The 17,812-nt window shown below is 46.3% G+C and overlaps 1 protein-coding gene across 2 annotated transcripts in view; it reads right to left on the reverse strand.

The window, feature by feature from the left end:
- sept12 (septin 12) overlaps nucleotides 1-14,627 on the reverse strand; it is a 95,638-nt gene extending 81,011 nt beyond the window's left edge. Inside the window, exons 1-2 of one of the 2 annotated variants that reach the window (XM_042085628.1) lie at nucleotides 14,541-14,627; nucleotides 551-1,924 (exon numbers count right to left, since the gene is read on the reverse strand). In XM_042085628.1, coding sequence (XP_041941562.1) covers nucleotides 551-1,924; nucleotides 14,541-14,547 — 1,381 coding nt within the window. In that variant the 5' untranslated portion in view covers nucleotides 14,548-14,627. Of the gene's footprint in view, nucleotides 1-550; nucleotides 1,925-9,882; nucleotides 10,239-14,540 lie in introns of those variants that run through there. The other variant, XM_042085627.1, reaches the window with a different exon arrangement.
- Between the last annotated feature and the right edge of the window lie 3,185 nt (nucleotides 14,628-17,812).

Consider the following 17,812-nt stretch of genomic DNA (forward strand, 5'->3'; position numbering starts at 1 on the left):
GAAGGAAACCACAGTGGTGGCCAGCAGGGGATTTTACTTTTTGGGAATGAATGTGTTGACAAGCTGCATTGCACCGCTATCACTGGTTGCCCTCAGCTATTTGTTGATATGACAAGAATTTCACCCATTGTTGTTGGTGGGCTTCCCCCCCGTTCTGTCTGATTCATTCACTGTCTCTGTATGCATCTGACTTTATTTTCTTTTAGTTTGACCTCCCTCATTCTCCTCTACTGTATGTTTGTGAGGCATTGACAGACACCTGTGATGACAACATGGCTTCAAACAAAGAGAAGCTCTAATGGTGGTAGACAGCAGGGGGGAGGGGGGCTCCCCCTCCTTCCCATGTCCCTCAGTATGTACTTAACTAATGGTACTAAACGCCAAAGCAGTCTCAGCCTTCTGCATAGTCTGGGTGTTCTGATTTTCCTTGTGGCTCTTCATAAAGACCTCCCAAAAGGGCAAGAAAGTAGTGGAACAAAAGTGTTTTGCTTTTTGTTTTTTTGGAGTAGTAGTCATTGTACAGTGGTTATAAAAGCATATGCTGTCTTACCTTCCTCCCTGGCATGCTCCTGCCTTTGCAAGGCTGGTGACTCCCTCTTAATGCCATTGCTGAAAGGAAGGATGGGGCTTTGGGCTGGCACCTTGGCATCCACCCGGGAGAAGGAGGCAATCCTCTGGAGTATCGAGCCAACGCTCTCCTTGGCCTGGGTCACGTCGAGGTCGGCCTCGTTAGCGCTGTGGTCCGGGACAGCGAACGGCGGCAGCTGTGGCGGCGGGGTGACCGGGGAGAGCTGGACGACTTGCGGCTGGGAGGCCAGGTTGAGCTGCGGGGTCTGGGCCGGCGAGAGTGGCACGGGAGACGGGCTGACGCAGGGCACGGGCATGGCACCGGGCTGGGAGCACACCGGCTCCCTCTTCTCCACATTGTTGTTGTTGTTGTGGTGGTGGACGAGGGTCAGGTCAGTGCTGTCCAGGCTGCTGATGGAGGCGGAGGGACTGGTGGACATGGACGGGCTGCTGGAGCAGGGCAGGAACCTCGGAGGGGGTTTCGGGGGGGCGCCGGTGGCCTCGACCACCTGGCATTTATTGGCCACCAGGCTGTCCAGATCCAGGGGGAACTTGTTGAGCTTGGCCCGCTCCTTGGGCTTGGGGGACTGCTGCGGCTGGTGGTTGGGAGGTGAATACGGAGGCTCCTTACCGTACGGGCTGGCATTCTGCATCCCGCGGTGCGGGACGTTGTTCCACGGCACGCCGGCGTTGGCGAAGCGGGAGCCGGGCGAGACCACGCGCCTCATCCCACTGCTGCCGCCGCTCTCGATCTGGAGATCCAGAGAGGGCATGGAGCCGTGGGTGATGCCCATGGGCTCGGTGGGGATGACCAGAGGGTTCTCCAGTTCCGAGTGGAACACGTTCCCGTGCGAGGAGAACTTCTTCAGGACGGGGCTGGTCATGCAGGGGGCCTTGTTGTACTCCCCGACCCCTGACATGGGGCTTTGCGGGGGGCTGGTGGCGTAGGAGTTCAGCTTGGACGAGGCCTGGTACTCCAGGCTGGAGGAGGAGCTGTGCAGGCTGTCGTTGTCACTGCCGGGGCCTGACGACGAGTTGAATCCGTTGGGGTTGAACTTGTTCTGGAAGGACGCGGCTCGGTTGATGCCAGTGCTGGCGTGGATGTTTGGCTTGCCCATGGTGCCCCGGTTGAAGGACAGACTGGAGACCATCCTGGACTTCTGCACAGGGCTCTGGGCGGGACTCGAACCCACGCTGATCCGGGAGCGGTAGGCCGAGGACATGTGATTCGACGGACTCCGGCTCTCATTGGTCTTGTTGAGAATGGAGGTGGGGCTTATGGGGGAAGTGACAGGAGACGCTGGGGAGAAGGCTGGGATCTCGTCCACATCGTCAATATCAAAGGATCGCTTCAGCGCTGTAATGGAATAGAGATTCATGTTAGCAGAAATTCATTTGGAGGTTTGATTCATTCATTTGGTGGTACATTTTCACATTTGTAAATTCAGTGATAGTTCGGTTTTTTTTTTAAATCTCTGGTCTAAAGGAAGTATAAAAACATAGCTGAAACACAGTTTTAACACATCAAAGTCTAGGTCTAAGTGATCTTTACGAAGCTGAAACACAAAGAACAATGAATGCGAAAGACTCAAAACTTTTTTTGAAGAATACCATATACTTAAGTCTGTTAACATAGTAAAAAGAATGTCTCTAGGAACAAAAAATGCAGGTTTTCACCACAGCTAAAGTAACCCATTTACTTTATACTGATCCACACATACTTCAAAGCTCCTCTGTTGCTTTCATGATAACAATAAAAAAAAAATCGATGTATAGCGGTCATTTACCAGATTGTGTTTATAGTGCCACTAAAAGCTTGAGAGTCTGCACTTCTGTGTAAAAGACAGAGCAGGGCCCATTTTCAATGGCCCTCTGTCAGACACATTGTTAGAGGCCAAGCTATAATTACAGTGGTGTCTGTTTGATCTTTCTTTGAGGTTGACATGACATCACTATGTAAAGCATACTTCATTCCTGAAGCCAGGTTATGTCTTGCAAGTGTCTCATTCATGTAATCCAGTCCAGACTCAGAGCTAGCAAGGAGTCCAAGATTCACGTAAACATGTAGGACTGTTGATGGCTTGACAGATTTAGACAGTTTAATTTGATTTACTTGTAGGCGACAGCGTGCACGTGTTTGCACAGCACAGTGAGGTCCTTAGTTTCTGTACATTACCCTCAAGAACGAAGGCAAAAACACAAAAGTAGTTTTGAGATTTCCCAACAATCTGGAAAGTCCTCACACACACCTGTGGTAGTCTTATTGGTAGTCTTTGACTAAAATCTTTAGGACTTTTTGGACAGCGTTTATAACAATGCACTCACATACATATACATACACACACAAATGCAAAGCCAACAAAGACAAAAAGCTCTGAGTGTGCACAAAGTAAGACCACAAGATACAAAATGGCCCCACCACACCTGGACCATGTGAATTGTGCTGGTGTCCCTTAATCCCCCCCCCCAGACCCTGGGACACAAAGCCAATGGCAAACACTGTTTTCCGACCTTTTCCCTTTGTGAGAGGCTAAGGCTCTTCCTTCTGCACAAAGGGCCGATTCACGGACAGTGTCAGGGGCTGAAGGCTTGGATTACAGCGGCCCTTGCCATGACCCAGAATTCCAGTGGAGAACAATGAGAGCATCCGCAGACAGACCCACACTCACTCTCACGCAGCAGCCCAGACACACAGAGAGAGAAAGAGAGGCATTTCTGCCGACCGAAAAAGCATTTAATGTGGCCATCAAAGCGGCCAGTGACAACGGCCAGAACAGACAAGCATGGCGGTGTGGGGAGTTGAAATGAGATAACTCTGATATAAGTCTCTCTCTCTCTATTTCTCCCTCTCTCTCTTTTTCTCTCTCTCTTTCTCGCTCTCTTACGCATTTTTTGTCACTGTCTTTCTCTCATACTAACAAATGTCTTAATCATTAATTACACAAAACTGAAAAGCAACGACAAAAAAAAAAAAACCTCAGGCAAGAAGTCATTTCTCAGAGCCTTATCCCATTCAGGCTCAGTCAGTCAGAACTGTGTAAACAGGACGCTATCGGTGCCTGGGATATCACAGCATCTGGAGCAGCAACTCTGATTTTTATCTCGCGCCACTGGGTGAGCGGCACGTCTTTCTGTAGGGTATGCTACTCATTAAGAGCTGCAAGAAACTTCAAGCGCTAAATCAAATCACATTTCATGAAGCAGTGGCTGACAACCCCCCCACCCCCAGCTCCTTCTTTTTCTGTACAGTGAGCAAGACCACGGTCCCGTTGTCTCCGTCAGTTCCATCAACAGCAGCACAGCTGTGAGAGTTTAGCCCCCTAATCAAATTCCAACAGCGTGACCCCCTGTGCCATAGACACATGGTCCTCTCAGCCTTAATGGACAACCGGGTGCACGCGCTCTGGTGCACGCCGCTCTGTGTGGCTTTTGGCTGGGTGGGGGGTTTGGTGAAAGACTACATTAGCGGCCAGCGAGCACTTGTTTTGGATGTCGTAAAAAAATTTTTTTAAAAACGCAGCAGGCTGGCGGCTTGGTCGCCGTGGGTGTTCACACACAGGAGACACAAGAGAGCAACGAGTGAGAGGCACGTAGCTGCGGCCGTGCACCACTACCACCACCACAACAACGCAGCTACTCCCAGCGCCCCGAACCGCAGAGGAATTCCAACAGCCTGGCACAACGCTAACGGTTTTGCACAAAGCAGAGCCGGGACGAGTGTGAACTCGCCCTGGCAGCTCAGGCAAGGGAAGGGGTGCAGGGTGGGGTGGGAGTCGGGGCGGGGGTGGGGGGCGGCTAGGGGGAGATATCAGGTGATTGCTGGCACCCGCTCAAAAACTGAGGAAATAATTACGATGACAGGCGAGCCTTGGTGGCACGTCTCCACTCTGGGACTACTCTGCTCTCTCTCTCTTTCTCTCTCTCTCTCTCTCTTTCTCTCTCAGCGTTCCTTTCGGTTCTAATCCTCTCAGCTTACCCGTGGAGCTACACACAACCTGCTGAATATGATGATGTTTTTACCCCTCAACAAACAACAACAACAACCTGATAGTCTCTTGTCTAATCTTTGTTTTCCAACAGTGGCGCGGGATGGACTCTGCTCTGCTAGGGGACTCAGGGGTGGTGGTGGTGGTGGTGTGGGGGCGGATAAGGCACCTCCCTGAAGCTGTTCTTTTTAGGGTGTTTCACTGTTGCACTGTGGGAAACAGGGGGTGCCCCCCTCCCCCCCGTGATAACGCACTTCCTGTCACGCAGACCGTTGACACTCGGCTCATCAGAGGGCTCTCAGAGGTCCTCTCTTTAATTTCCTGCAAATCTGGAGCAATCAAGCTGTGCCTCGCAGGCCCCCTCTCAAGCTGCGTGACCCGGGGGGGGGAGGGGGGGTGTTATTGTGATTTAAGAAGCAGAGAGAGAGAGAGAGAGAGAGAGAGAGAGAGAAAATCCCCCCTCCAACCTTCTCCGCGTGTGAGGAGAAGCAGATTCTCATCACTTGGCAGTCAGCATGCAGGCTTAGGAGATCACCACAGGCAACACGGGGGCAAGCGTTTTTTTTTTTCTCTACCGACATCTGCGGCCGTGCGTGGCGTGGAACGGAACGGAGCAGGCACTTTATAAGTTGGCGAGAGAGCAACTCTACAGAGAAAGCGGAAAGCGAATCGCGTCGGCGCGCAATCAAAGAGCAGGATTTGGACTGTCACGCAGAGCTTAATAAAGGTAGACGACAGGGTAGATTCTCCTCAGCTCCCCTCGCGCATTCATCTGCCAGCCCGCCTCACATTGGCTGATGGCCTGTTATTTTACGGGCTTAAGTTTATGGTATGTGGGCTGAGGGGCGACTCGCAGGGGAGAAAAAAGGCTGCACACTTGATGATAGCCTGGGGGCAGTCTGGAGGGGAGGGGATGGGAGTTTTGGGGGTGACCAGGGTGAGAGTGCCACGCGTGGACGTCTGTCTGGCACATAAAAAACTGCTACTGGCCTTCCATCCTGACCAGTGATCCAGAGATGCAGATCCAGAGAAGTCAGTCACAACATGCTTTTAGCAGTTTTCTCCCTCCCAGCCCAGCTTGATAAATATGACAGGCAGCATCAGCCACTGCACCATGTGTCACTCAGTGGACATCCGCCATGAGGGGTCCAGTCGCGGGAGAGACGGAAGGAGGGAAAGTCTAAGCTGTTGACGAAGGGGAGCTGAGACCTTTGGACAGGCTGGGAAGGAGAGGCTAGTCTGGGCCTGTCTGAGCTCTCTCTCCCCCACCATCCCGTATAGCCTCTCAACCCCCACCTCACACTCAGCTGCACCCCCCCCACCACCACCACCACCACCACCACATACCACCACCACCACACACATTCCAGGCAGGTATTCTCTGACGACCCCTCTATCTGTTCAGTCTCTCTCTCTCTCTCTCTCTCTCTCTCCCACATGGCCCAGCAGCCATCTACCTGTGCAGCCCCCCCCTAAGCTCAAAGCACATCTGGAATCTGAATTCCGATCTGCCATTTTCAGTGTCGTAACAACACTCACCCAGACCCCCCCCCCACAACACCCCTCTCAACTCGACCTCCCTCCACCCATCCCACCCCTCCACCCTTATAGGTTCTGCCATCCCTGGGGCGCTCTAAAAAGCTTTCACACTTTCACAAACTCTTTAACACACCTCATCAGAGAGTGAGGGAGCACGGGCCACGGCACTTACATCACCCTCGGTGTATTTCTTTTAACCCGTTCTTCCTGGGCTGCTAAAAGTCAGGTATGCGTGTACGTATACATGTGCGAAGGTTTCCACCGGCATAAAACAAACAAAAAAAACCCCAGGGCACATGGTCTTGCTGAAACGCTTAGCTGCCAGTGTGAAACAACACGTGAAGAGAACATGTATGGGCCAGGGGAACCTAATACACATCTCCATTTGCTTTATAGAGGATGTTCATCAAAGGCATGCACTTTTAGAGGCAATTATGCACTGGCAAGTCTGAACTTTATGTTGAGAACCACTGTTCTACTGCCAACTTTTCTCTTTTTCTCTCTTCCTCTCTCTCACTCTCTCTCTTTCTCTTCTTTAATAGAGGAAGTAGTGGGAACACTACTTAAAGTATGCTTGCTGTCTTGTTAAAATGGAATTCCAATGTAAAAAAGCAAGTCAGGAGTGGAGGTCTTCCTTCAGAGATGACACCCTGAGTGACGGTTCTAGAGGCAAACAGGCGGTTTTACAGTTCCGCCTCTGGTGAACAACTCTTTGGGTTTTTTAGGTGGACCTGCTGTTTGCCTGGAGTGCCTGTGTGTGTGATCTAAACAAGTACTTTGCTTTGGGTGTGACAGGAAACCCATAAATCATCATTATTGACTCATATCCACTTTTTTTCTTCATGTATGTTTTCTCTGCCTTCTAGGAAACCACATGACCTGGCTGAAACCAACACATGTGTTCATGCAAGGAGCACAGAGAGCCACAGAGTACTAGACCACTGCCCTGTGATGGGGGCTTCCACTGGAGCCTGGGTAATTACAGGCAAAACACACACACACACGACCACATGCAGTCACACCTTCACATTACTGCCATTTCTCCAAACAAAAACCTCCACCAAAACTCAGTTGAGTTGCATATTAACAGGAAGAGCCAGAGAACTCAGTACAACCTGTAAAATCACTCAAACACAACACTGGTCATGCAAAGTCAGGACTTGAAGAGGCAAAGCCCCGAAACCCAACTCCTTGTTTTCGCATAGGTATAAGCTGTCAACCTGATGACCATGGAGCCAGAAATACTGAGGCTACTGAAGCAACCAGATCTCCCAGGCTGCCACTTGGGGGCCTTGGCCTGTGGGTCTCAGGAGCAGGGGTAAGGCCCAATGGCCGTCTTAGGTTTCCCACTGCGGGAAGAGGCAGAGTCTTTTATATTTGTTCTAGCGGCTACTGACAGCCACCCGGCTTTGGGCTATTCTCTAGCCTGTTCTGGGTTGTCCATTCACTAAGAAACGCCTTTGAGGGCTCTGTCTCCATTCCTCTTTCTGTGCGTCTCCTTGCATTTCTACTTTATTAAGGCCTGCTTTAATCCAGCTCGTCTTAAGACCCGTATAGCAACGATTTCAACTCCAATGCGTATCCTGGGGGGGGGGGACACATTTCACAGTTGCACTGCCACATGAAAGGACCCTTCGGTACACTCCGTGCAGCCCAACACATTCCAGCCTGCCATCCTCGGACCTTAGTCCTGCATGTTGAACAGGGCTACTGTATGTCTTCACTGAGGTCCATTGTGGCACACTGGCCCCTTGTTCTAAGGTGAACTCTGTGGAGAGTTTAAGGTGAAGCTGCCAAAATGCAACCTCTCTGTTGTGATACCTTCCCCTACCACGAATCACATGGTTTATAGCCCACAGGATAAATCTGATTGAAAAGAAAACTAATTGAGGGGGGCACCATGAGCAGAGGACACTGTGCCTTTCACCACATTCCCAGATGCTCACAGGAGCGTAGATGATGACAATTGCATCCTTTGACCAAATTAAATGGGAGCCTGTCACATTCAATACTGGCCACTCAAAGCTACATTCATACCACACAGATGTTGCAAACGTCTCTCCTAAATAGGCCTATACCCTCTCAGAACATTGTTTTGTTTTTGTGTTGTTGTTTTTTTATATATACTGTGCGTTCAAATAGTCCCATGCTAGAAAACATCTGTGCACCAGATCACACCCAAACAACAGGCAACGGCCTACAGCCATTCAGCATCAAAGGCGTCACCACTCGACTGACGACACAATGGTATTCCATGATGTTGTTGCAGCTCTGGGGGGTACTCAAGCCAGTTCATCTGATATGTTTGCTTGCCATTTAGCAAAGGCCAGTTGTTTCAATGAGCAAATCTCAAAAGGTGTGGCTTGGAAATTCCTACGGGTGATGCCTCTCACCCATAAATGTGTACAAACATGTGGGACCCGGAAGTTCTTATCACAGCCACAAAGGTTCAAAACAAATGAGACACATGTCAGGTCACTGATACCTGTAAGTCTGTGCTACACACACAGTATAAGTAATGATGAGCTGTGCCATAAAAGAGCTATGTCAACTTCCTCAAGTGATCATCGGCCTAAGAAATGCAACTGTGTAGGAAAACAATAGTCCCCAACAAGCACACAAATGCAATAATAGATTGTGTTTTATTCCAAAGGCTTGAACTAATTTGTTTTTCCCCCCTATCAGCACCTGTCTAAACAGCTATATGCCCTGAGAGAGACTCCATTGTTCTGTAGTCCCTTCCCCTGTCCCCATTCATGACAGATCTGCAAGGAGAGGTCAGAAATGTGCGTCAAATCCAATAGTGGCCACGGTAGTAGAGAAGTCTGTCTGTGTGGAGATAGCTTTCTAAATAAAGCGCTTCAGCGTTGCACTGTATCTAAGGCCAGGGGTTAGTGCAAGAGCAATGCATGGCAGGCTAATTACAACAAACAGTCCTCAGAATTTAGGGGTGCGAATGGGAATGTTCAACATCATGCCTCGCACACAAAAAAGAAAGAGAGAAAAAGAAACGAGTACTGGACTTCCATACTCAGTTTACTATTTACAAGGAAATACAACTTACTTAGACTCTTCATACCACTTTATTTATTTCCTAATACTGTTGAGATAAGTTTATTTAGCTAAAGGGATAAACATTAAGTTTAGGAAACTTTCTAGTTTAAGTTAACATATGCACCCTTTACAGGGAGAATAGATTGGGATAAATTGGCAAAGATTGAAAAGTATAAACTATTTTTTGGGCATATATTTGAGAAAACAGCTGAGGCACCGTGAAGATCATCACATAATGACATAGTTGCAACGGAAGCAGTGTTCCTTTTCTACAGAGAAGTACCGTCATACCTTAGGGAAACCTTGATTAAAAACAATTCTGTCATAATAGTACAAGAATAGATGGACTTGTTGAAGGAATTGTTATTATTGTTGATGGATTACAGGCTACAGTGAATGGGCAAAAAGGAAAACGATAACGCTCCATGTGCTTGGGGTCGCATACTTGTGGAATGAATGCATTCCATCTCCAAAAATCCAATGGGTCTTTACAGAGGGAAAGTATAGTCTGCAGTTGACTTGTCTTTGGTTTGAAACCGTGTAATTAAACTCTTTACCGCCAGAACATAAGTTTGAGCAAACGCAGTTTGTAGGCTATAGAACGCATATCAATGCTGAGGGAAGTGAATGGACAATAGCAAATATTTACTTGTGGGCTACATTTTCGCACTGTTCAACAGAGTACACTTTACATATAGTCCCACAAAGCTAAACAACTAACTTAAATCAAACTCACCCTCAAAGTCAGACAATATCCCCTCAAGATGGTCATTCACAGAAATATTTGACATCCTGACTTCTGTGCACAAGAGTTGTCCTAAATGGCACTCAGTCGTTCAAATGAAATCTTCAGATATGTGCACAATGAATTCCTTCCGACTTCTCCAGACAACCAAACAAAACTTTCGCGGTCTTTGAATAAGAAAATTGCAACCAAAAAGTTGCGATTTCGCGAGATTCCGCTCACATCCGAGTGCGCACAGCAAGAACGCAGCGGCTCCCTATCAATCTACACTCCGTTCGAATAAATCACTAGATGCGCCTCCTCCCCCTAGCTTCACCCTCAGCGCACGGTCCTGCCCCTCTGGAGCGGGGATCTCTCTCCACGCTTCACCTAACCCCCTGGCTACACCTGGACTCCGGCAAAATGCCCGTCTTGTTTTACTCTTTGCTAAGCGCATTAATTGATCCGGCGAGGCTTCTAGCAAAGGGGAGGGAATGAATGGTGATCTTGATCTTTCTGCGCTGTTAATCCTCAAAGACGAAATGCTTCCACACGATTTTAAGGAACTTAAACATTCGTGGGTCAAGAAGTGGTACGTGTGACCGCGTGGTCATGTGAAAGGAGCACTTTCCCTGGCAAAGATTAAAACGAGCTATTTGGTGGTTTTGTTTTAATGGGAAGGAGTTCTAGTTATTTGGGGAATTATGGAGCTTTGTGGGGGGTTTCAACCCTCAAGGGTACAACTCTTAAACCCTTTACTCCCCCATGCATGTGAACACCTACTTTTGCTTACATCTCAAGGGGAACAATCATTGTTTTTTATTTACTATGTCAATAAATTGTCAAGTGACATGTCAGGGACTCTATAAGCAGACAAATTAAATTAACAGATTGTTGAAAAACAATGTGAATGGATGTTTAATCTTAGTTTTATGGGGGTGACTGTGAGGGTTATCTGGATTAACTTTAAGGGTTAACCTTGAGAGTCATGTGTCTGGGCTCTTGCTTTGGATTGTTTCCTTTAACTTTTAGGAGACCACAAACTAGCTTTGCAAATGGAGCGTAACCACTTCTTTATAATGCTCTTGTAAGCTTTTACTCCATCAAACTGTTTGCATTGGTAAGACAAACAGCAGAGCAATCATTTTGATAACTTTTTCAAAAGAAAACAAGATGAATTTATTTAAAGTCGTCCTTAGTATTTCAGCCCCCTTCTGCACATTTGTAGAGAATGCAGTCTTAGTTCTAGAAAGTCAGGCAACGGCCCATACGTTTTAAAACACAGTTTCATGTTGACTCACTTTGAAAAAATTAACAGTTCGCCACCCATTCTGTTGGCCAACACTGCTGAAAAAACAAACAATCCCCAATCCAATCTAGTGATTTTAGCTCAGTGTCACTGTAATTCTGGCATACACTTTTTGGCATAGCCTGTGCAAACTGACACATGCTCAAAGGTTTCTGTGAGAATGTCCTTCATTTCAGAACACAAGCCTCCCCATCACTCCTCTCTTTCTCTTCAAACTCACACACACACACATACACACACACACACACACACACACACACGCACACACTTCCTTTTATCCCTCAATGCTATGCCGCCAGGCTGGTGTCTTTTCTGTCTCACTGCACTTGCTCCCCACCCCAGCGCCACCACTATGGGCAACACTAGCCAATTAAAAAACCTGGAGTGACGAGGAGACCCATGTGAGCCGGTTCCCATACTTGCAGCGCTGCGCCCGCTAAGGCTGAGCCATAAACTGAAGTAGGCTAGTCCTCATTAGCCATATGAGCTCAGTACGTTTGGGGATTACTGTCACCGGCCCTTTTCATGGGCCAGAGAGACAGAGGCAGGCCACAGGTCTGGATGGTTCAAGGGCCACTTAGTAAGCTAGTAGGGAAGGAATGTGGGCATAGATGTTGGCGGTGGTGGTGATGGAGGAGGTGGAGGCTGTGGCGGCAGCGCTGCTGCTGTGCCTCCTCCATATCAGCGCTACTAATTGTTCCTGTCAAATTTTGCTGGCTTATGGGGCCAAACCGCACAACCCAAGTGGCTATAAAAAAGGCCAATTTTCTTGGGTTTGAATGTTGGAAGCCAATGAAAGGAACGAGAAGGATTAATCTAGGGAGTGTGATGCTGGCATCAGTGGATCCTTGCCAAGCTTGTCGGAAGACCGGAGGCCCACTGATGCGATGTTTCTTGAAGGGGGGTGGGGGCTGGGGAATTTATGGGGAAATATGAGAGGGCTGACCCTCATGCAGTCATTATTGACTATTAACACTGTAATAGCCTGTTCAAATCCTTGGCCATGCATGCAAACACTACTGAAACATATTTTCTTTTATTGTGTTACTGTGCTGCTTCAATGGGTTCCTCTGTAAATGAAAGAAGCCTCTCAGTGAACGATGGTGCATGCACCGAACATTCTGTGGGTCAGGGGAGACTACACCCTCTAAAATTGTAAATAAACAAATGAATGCTTTCAATTTCCTGAGTGCTGCGGTTTCATGAAACGTCTCTAAGAGGAGTTTGGGTGGGGATTTGAAAAGGGCCTCAGTCAATTTCCCTCAAATTCAGCAATAATTTCTCCCGGCCACACATTGAAAGCTAGTTGTTTGGGCTTATTTCATTCCACTCTCAAACATCTTACAATCGTCATGAAGAGATGACCCAAGGTGTTCAAGAAAAAAAAAAACCTATGTGCCTCCCCACAGCCACAGATCAAATATCAAAACAAGAATTCAAAACACGTGTGTGAATAGAATATGAATTTGAAGAATTCAATAAAGTGTACAGCAGGCGCATATTAAGTCATTATAAAGTGTCCAGCAGTCTTGTACTGATAAATACATCTGGCCATCTTTAAGAGACCTGCTGCAGTAGCACTCTCAGAGGAGGCGCTGTGAAGCGTAGTCACATTAATGATGACAGATTGGGGATTACCTGTGAGCAAAAGGTGCACCCTGACAGCTGTGTCAAGCCCAGGTATGCAACATCCATGCTTGACTTGGCTGCTCATCTTCCCGTCATCCCGACCCCTTTCTCCCACCCTTGAAGTGGGCAATTAAATAGAAGAGCTGTGCAGGTTAAGTCAGGCTCGCTCCCTCGGACAATAGGCGACCTTTGCCCTCTCGCTCCTCACCTGCCTCTGGGACGCAGATAAGAGGCTCTTGTCCAAACGCGAGGTATGTACACCCTTGAGGAGCTCAAACAGTCATTTAGCCAAATAATCTGCTTTTAAGAGTGGGCAAGTGCAAGCAGACAGTTATACCAGGACCAAGACCAGGAGGAAATCGAGTCAAACAGACTGGAAAACACTCTGGCACCGCAGGCCACAGTCTATGTTTTCAATGTGGTCTCTGTTGGATTCACATCTGTTCTCTTGTTTGGCAGTGCATCTTTCTGTTCAACTTAGTCAGGTTATGGCCACTAGCAAGCTCACCTTCCCCTGTTTCTCCTGCTGCCATGAATTATTCATTCAGAGCCACATTCTGGCATGGACCTGGAGATTAATATTTGTAGTCGGCACTGATGCTGCTCAACTGACCACAGAAGCGAGAAAAATCTGATCAAAGGCTGGAGGGTTCGTATAAAAAAGGAAGAAGAAAAAAGACTAAGCACTGTGTCTGCCTCAGCCCTACAAAAAGCAATAGATTTCTTTCTCTCTTTTTATATTCCCTGGATCCAATTACATTATTGCACTCACTGCACAGAATGTGTCATACATTATGAATGTGTTGATTCTATCCTAAGGTCCAACAGCATGTTTGAAATGTCAATGAAGATATTTGTGTGTGTTTGCCTGCGCGAGTCTGTGTATCTCGCTTCGGCAGCACTAGGCGCTCTGCACTGCCTCTGCTTTCTCTCAACACGGTTTGAGCTCTACATCACCTAAAAGATACCCTGGGCCTGGCACCAGCCCTGCGGCTTCCCAGACAAATATCCCATCATCCCCAGCAACCTACCTGAGTAAACACTCCGCTAAGTCGGCTAATTATCATACCCATCTTCTGCCTTTCACAGACATGGCCAACCATGACCATGCAGGTGGTTTTAAGAAACCACCAGTGGCAGTGGGTTAGGATTATCCCCAGCATAAATACTCCTTATTATCAGTCAGAAGGCTCTGATCACCTTTAGGGCACACACTGCAATAATCATTCATAGCTGCTACCACACACACCACAAATTCAGATAGCAGCTGACATTGAAACACCTGACAGATCATGAAGGTTTTAAAACACAATAAACACAATCATACCGTATGCGAACCGGAAGTGCCATGACAGTGTTGTTAAGCAGGTTTTTGTTTTAAAGGGTCACCAGATAAAGTAGCTAGGCTACACCTACACGAGATCAATTTGCTTTTGTTTACTCATAAGGTGCATCTACTACATGAGTGCATCTCTGTGAATGTAAATTACAAATGTCATTACATTGCCTAGATTGTGACATAACATGTGAGGGAAACGAGCTAAGTCACAACTGACTTTTGAAGTGAGGTCTTTTAAGCTGAATGGTTTGACAGCCACTCAAGACAACATCGGTGCTCAGAACCCCCGCGAGCTTTATATTGTGAACTGCTGAAAGAAATGCAAGCCTATACATAGATATACAGTAGATAACCTAGGAATACTTCTCGGCACACTGTTGCACAACGACTAACCTTCCATATGTTTCACAAGATAGATGTCCGCTATTTAACTATTGATTACTGCTCGGCTGTGGATGGCCAGGAGGCACCTCCCAGGATAGTTCATTGGTTTCAGTTTTCCCAATAATCGTGTCAGTGTTGTGGGGAACAATTAACACGTCTGTCAATTTTCCTTGACGAGATTAGGCCGCAGTGCCTAGCTTTAGTTTTCTCCGTTCCTTTCTGTCCAAAGAGGTAGGTCTGGACATTTTCAAATTAAATTGTGAAATGTCTGACACTCGATTAGTAAAGTTAGTAAAGTTAAAAGACGTGGCTTATTCAGTATCTCTCTCTAACTGATACAGGTACAGGTCAGCCCCAAATTAAATAAACGTCTACAGATAGACTATGTTTGCATGTATGGTGAGAGGTGCGTCTTTTCTGTTACCATTTTGATACTTTGTTTAACCTGGAGCACAGTATGCCATATGTCTTGAAATAATCTTATTACATAGCTCCCGACTGCCACCTACTGGGATCGCATACATTCTGCACTGTCTGAGGTTACCATTTTGATGCCCTTGGCGATTCTCATCCGCAATACATGAACAAAAGCCCCCCTCGTCAAAGCTCCAACATCACAGTGATTTGTTACTTTGACTATTTAACCGTGTGCCACGAACAAATTCAAAGAAGCTGATAATGGCGCCCACCTAACACCTATGGGATCAAATGCAAAATCTCTCCACAGGGCCTGTAATTTATGCAAAGGCATTACTGAACTTACTGAACCAAAAACAAAGGCATGGCATTCTTGCATCCTTCCTTTCTACACTCTCAACTCCATATTGCCAGGCAGCACGAGAGAGAGAGAAAAAAAGAGAAAGAGAGAGAGAGAGAGCAGTAGGGTATTCCACTCTCACTGGGTCCACTGCACAGGCTGAGACAGCTTGATGGATGAGCAGGCCAGGCTTGAGTGTGGGGCATAGCTTGAGAGTGGGGGTGAGGGGGTGTGGAGGGCAAGCCGAGATGTGTCCTTCAAGCTTCACTGTGGATGGAGTTGGTGTGTTGGTGTGGCGTATTGAAGCAGCACTGTATTGATATTCTCACTTTGCTTTTTGATTCATTATACACTTGCTTGTACCAACATGATCCCACAAATGCTGTTTATAATGCAGAATTGCATGGGTAGTTTTACAATCAGCGCGAGCTCTTTCTTTCTCAAAGGCCTAAAAATTAAAACTTTTTTGAAATATCATTATTTATGTTTTTTTTTGTTTGTTTAATCTGTTGAGGGATTAAACCATGTTTCATGCAACTGGTCATTGACCATTCTTAAGTCAGTCAATTCAGTATGATAATTCTGTGCTTTCTTCAACACAATGTTAACATATTACAGAATGTTCAAGTGTGGTCTATTCTGGCCACAGTAACATTTTGTTACTGTGATACGTTGAAGTAATGCACATTTTAAAATGAAACGTCAAGTTGAGGGTGAAAATGACTGAATGTTGTGTTTTGTGCCAACAAATTGTATTTTGGCAATTATTTTTCAAATCATTAGGCTCTGCCTACATCTAGTCATTAATAATAACATATAGTTATCCAACATAATCACATCGTTTGAGGTATGTAGAGAATGTATGCAGAGAATTTCAAGCACTTACCCTGATTGTGAAATTACCCACATAAAGATTGTGAAAAGAAATTGATGTATGTAACCCCCCCCCCCCCACCCCACCCAAGCCAATTACAAGCTAAGAATTTTTTTGAATTACAATATTGTAAAATAACACTATTGTATGTTGGTCGTAGGCTGATGCGCTCTCAGGTTGCAGCATTGTGGCGAAAGCGGTTCACAATGTGTTTTTTTTCTCCATGCCCCATGGGAAATATTGTTCCTTAAATCTTTGGTGCTTTGTAAAGCCCGCTGTTACTGTCACAGGGTATGGGTGAATGGCTCCCACACCCACACAATACAATGGGCAAGATGTTTCAGACCAGACAAAAATGTTTCTTTTGTTAAGACATGCGCTTTGGCTATGTAAAGAAGAACAGCGGATAGGAGCGAAGGCAATCGCGTGTCCAGCCAAAGTGACACCAACTCACACAATTTAATTAAATGGCATGTCATGTCAACGGGAATGCAATCTGCGTCTTATATCTGGCCACAGCACACTGTGACACATTCTAACAGACTCCTGCAGAAAAGAAAACAAAATGGCCATCCATTCATTTCTGTGCAAAAGCAAGTCCTGAAATTACATTCTGTTTGAATTGATTCACATCTGAGGGACATCCAATTTGTCATCCTGCTAAATGTGTAATGTTGCTAAAATTATACTGTAGGCCTATTTGTTTTGGGTTTTATACCTTTTTACCCTCACAAATGCAAGCAGTCACCAATACTATTTATATTGCCTGAAGTTATTTGAATGAAGCATTCAATTGAACTACCCACACAGCTTTATACACACATATTAAACATAATCTAATTGAGGCTCAAAGCTATTGCTCAACTTTTATTAGTCAAAAATGTTCAACTAAATAAATATATATATATCTTTCAATTTAACCATTCTAGTTAAACTTTTGTACTAAAACATTTTTTTCACTTGCTCGAAATCAAAAGTAAATAATATGTCAGTAAACATGGCAGTGCCAAGTCATTGTGTGTTGTTGTGTTTACAAGCAAGACTGTCAAATGCATGTTGTCAGTATAATGGTGCACTCTGTAGGTTTTCTGATGTAAACTTTGACTAAGGCTTTTTAATAACAATGCAGAAGGCTGCACTTCCGTGTGCCATAATATATCAATGCAAATAGCCCAACGTAAATAGCATTCCACATGTATGCTTTCACTGTGTGTGCTGTAATTAGTTGAGTCCATGTCATTGTGATAAAGAAAACACTGTATAGCACAAAGGAAAAAAATAAAATGACAAATGTGAACATATATAAAACATCCCTTAGAACTATTCAAATGGCACTTTATAGGGAATTATGCTCTCTTCACTCTCTGTTGTTCCTGTCCACAGATTGTCATCCAAATCAATGGATACCTCCCCTTGCCATGCAGCGTGGAAATATTCCTCTGGAATGTCTTATCCAGCCTGTGAAGGTGTCTGCTGTGAAGTCCTCCTCATGCTTTTGCATCCATGGCAGCCAGAAGCAGCGTCAGACTATGTGGCTGGTGATCGTAAAACCTTCCACCTTCAGAACTCCTTAGTCTAGTTTGCGGAATGTGCCTGGTGCCTGGAAACTCACACTGTCCCAGATTACCACCTAACTTTGATTAATCATCA

The sequence above is a fragment of the Alosa sapidissima genome, chromosome 3 (assembly GCF_018492685.1).
Source record: "Alosa sapidissima isolate fAloSap1 chromosome 3, fAloSap1.pri, whole genome shotgun sequence".
NCBI classification, from domain to species: domain Eukaryota; kingdom Metazoa; phylum Chordata; class Actinopteri; order Clupeiformes; family Clupeidae; genus Alosa; species Alosa sapidissima.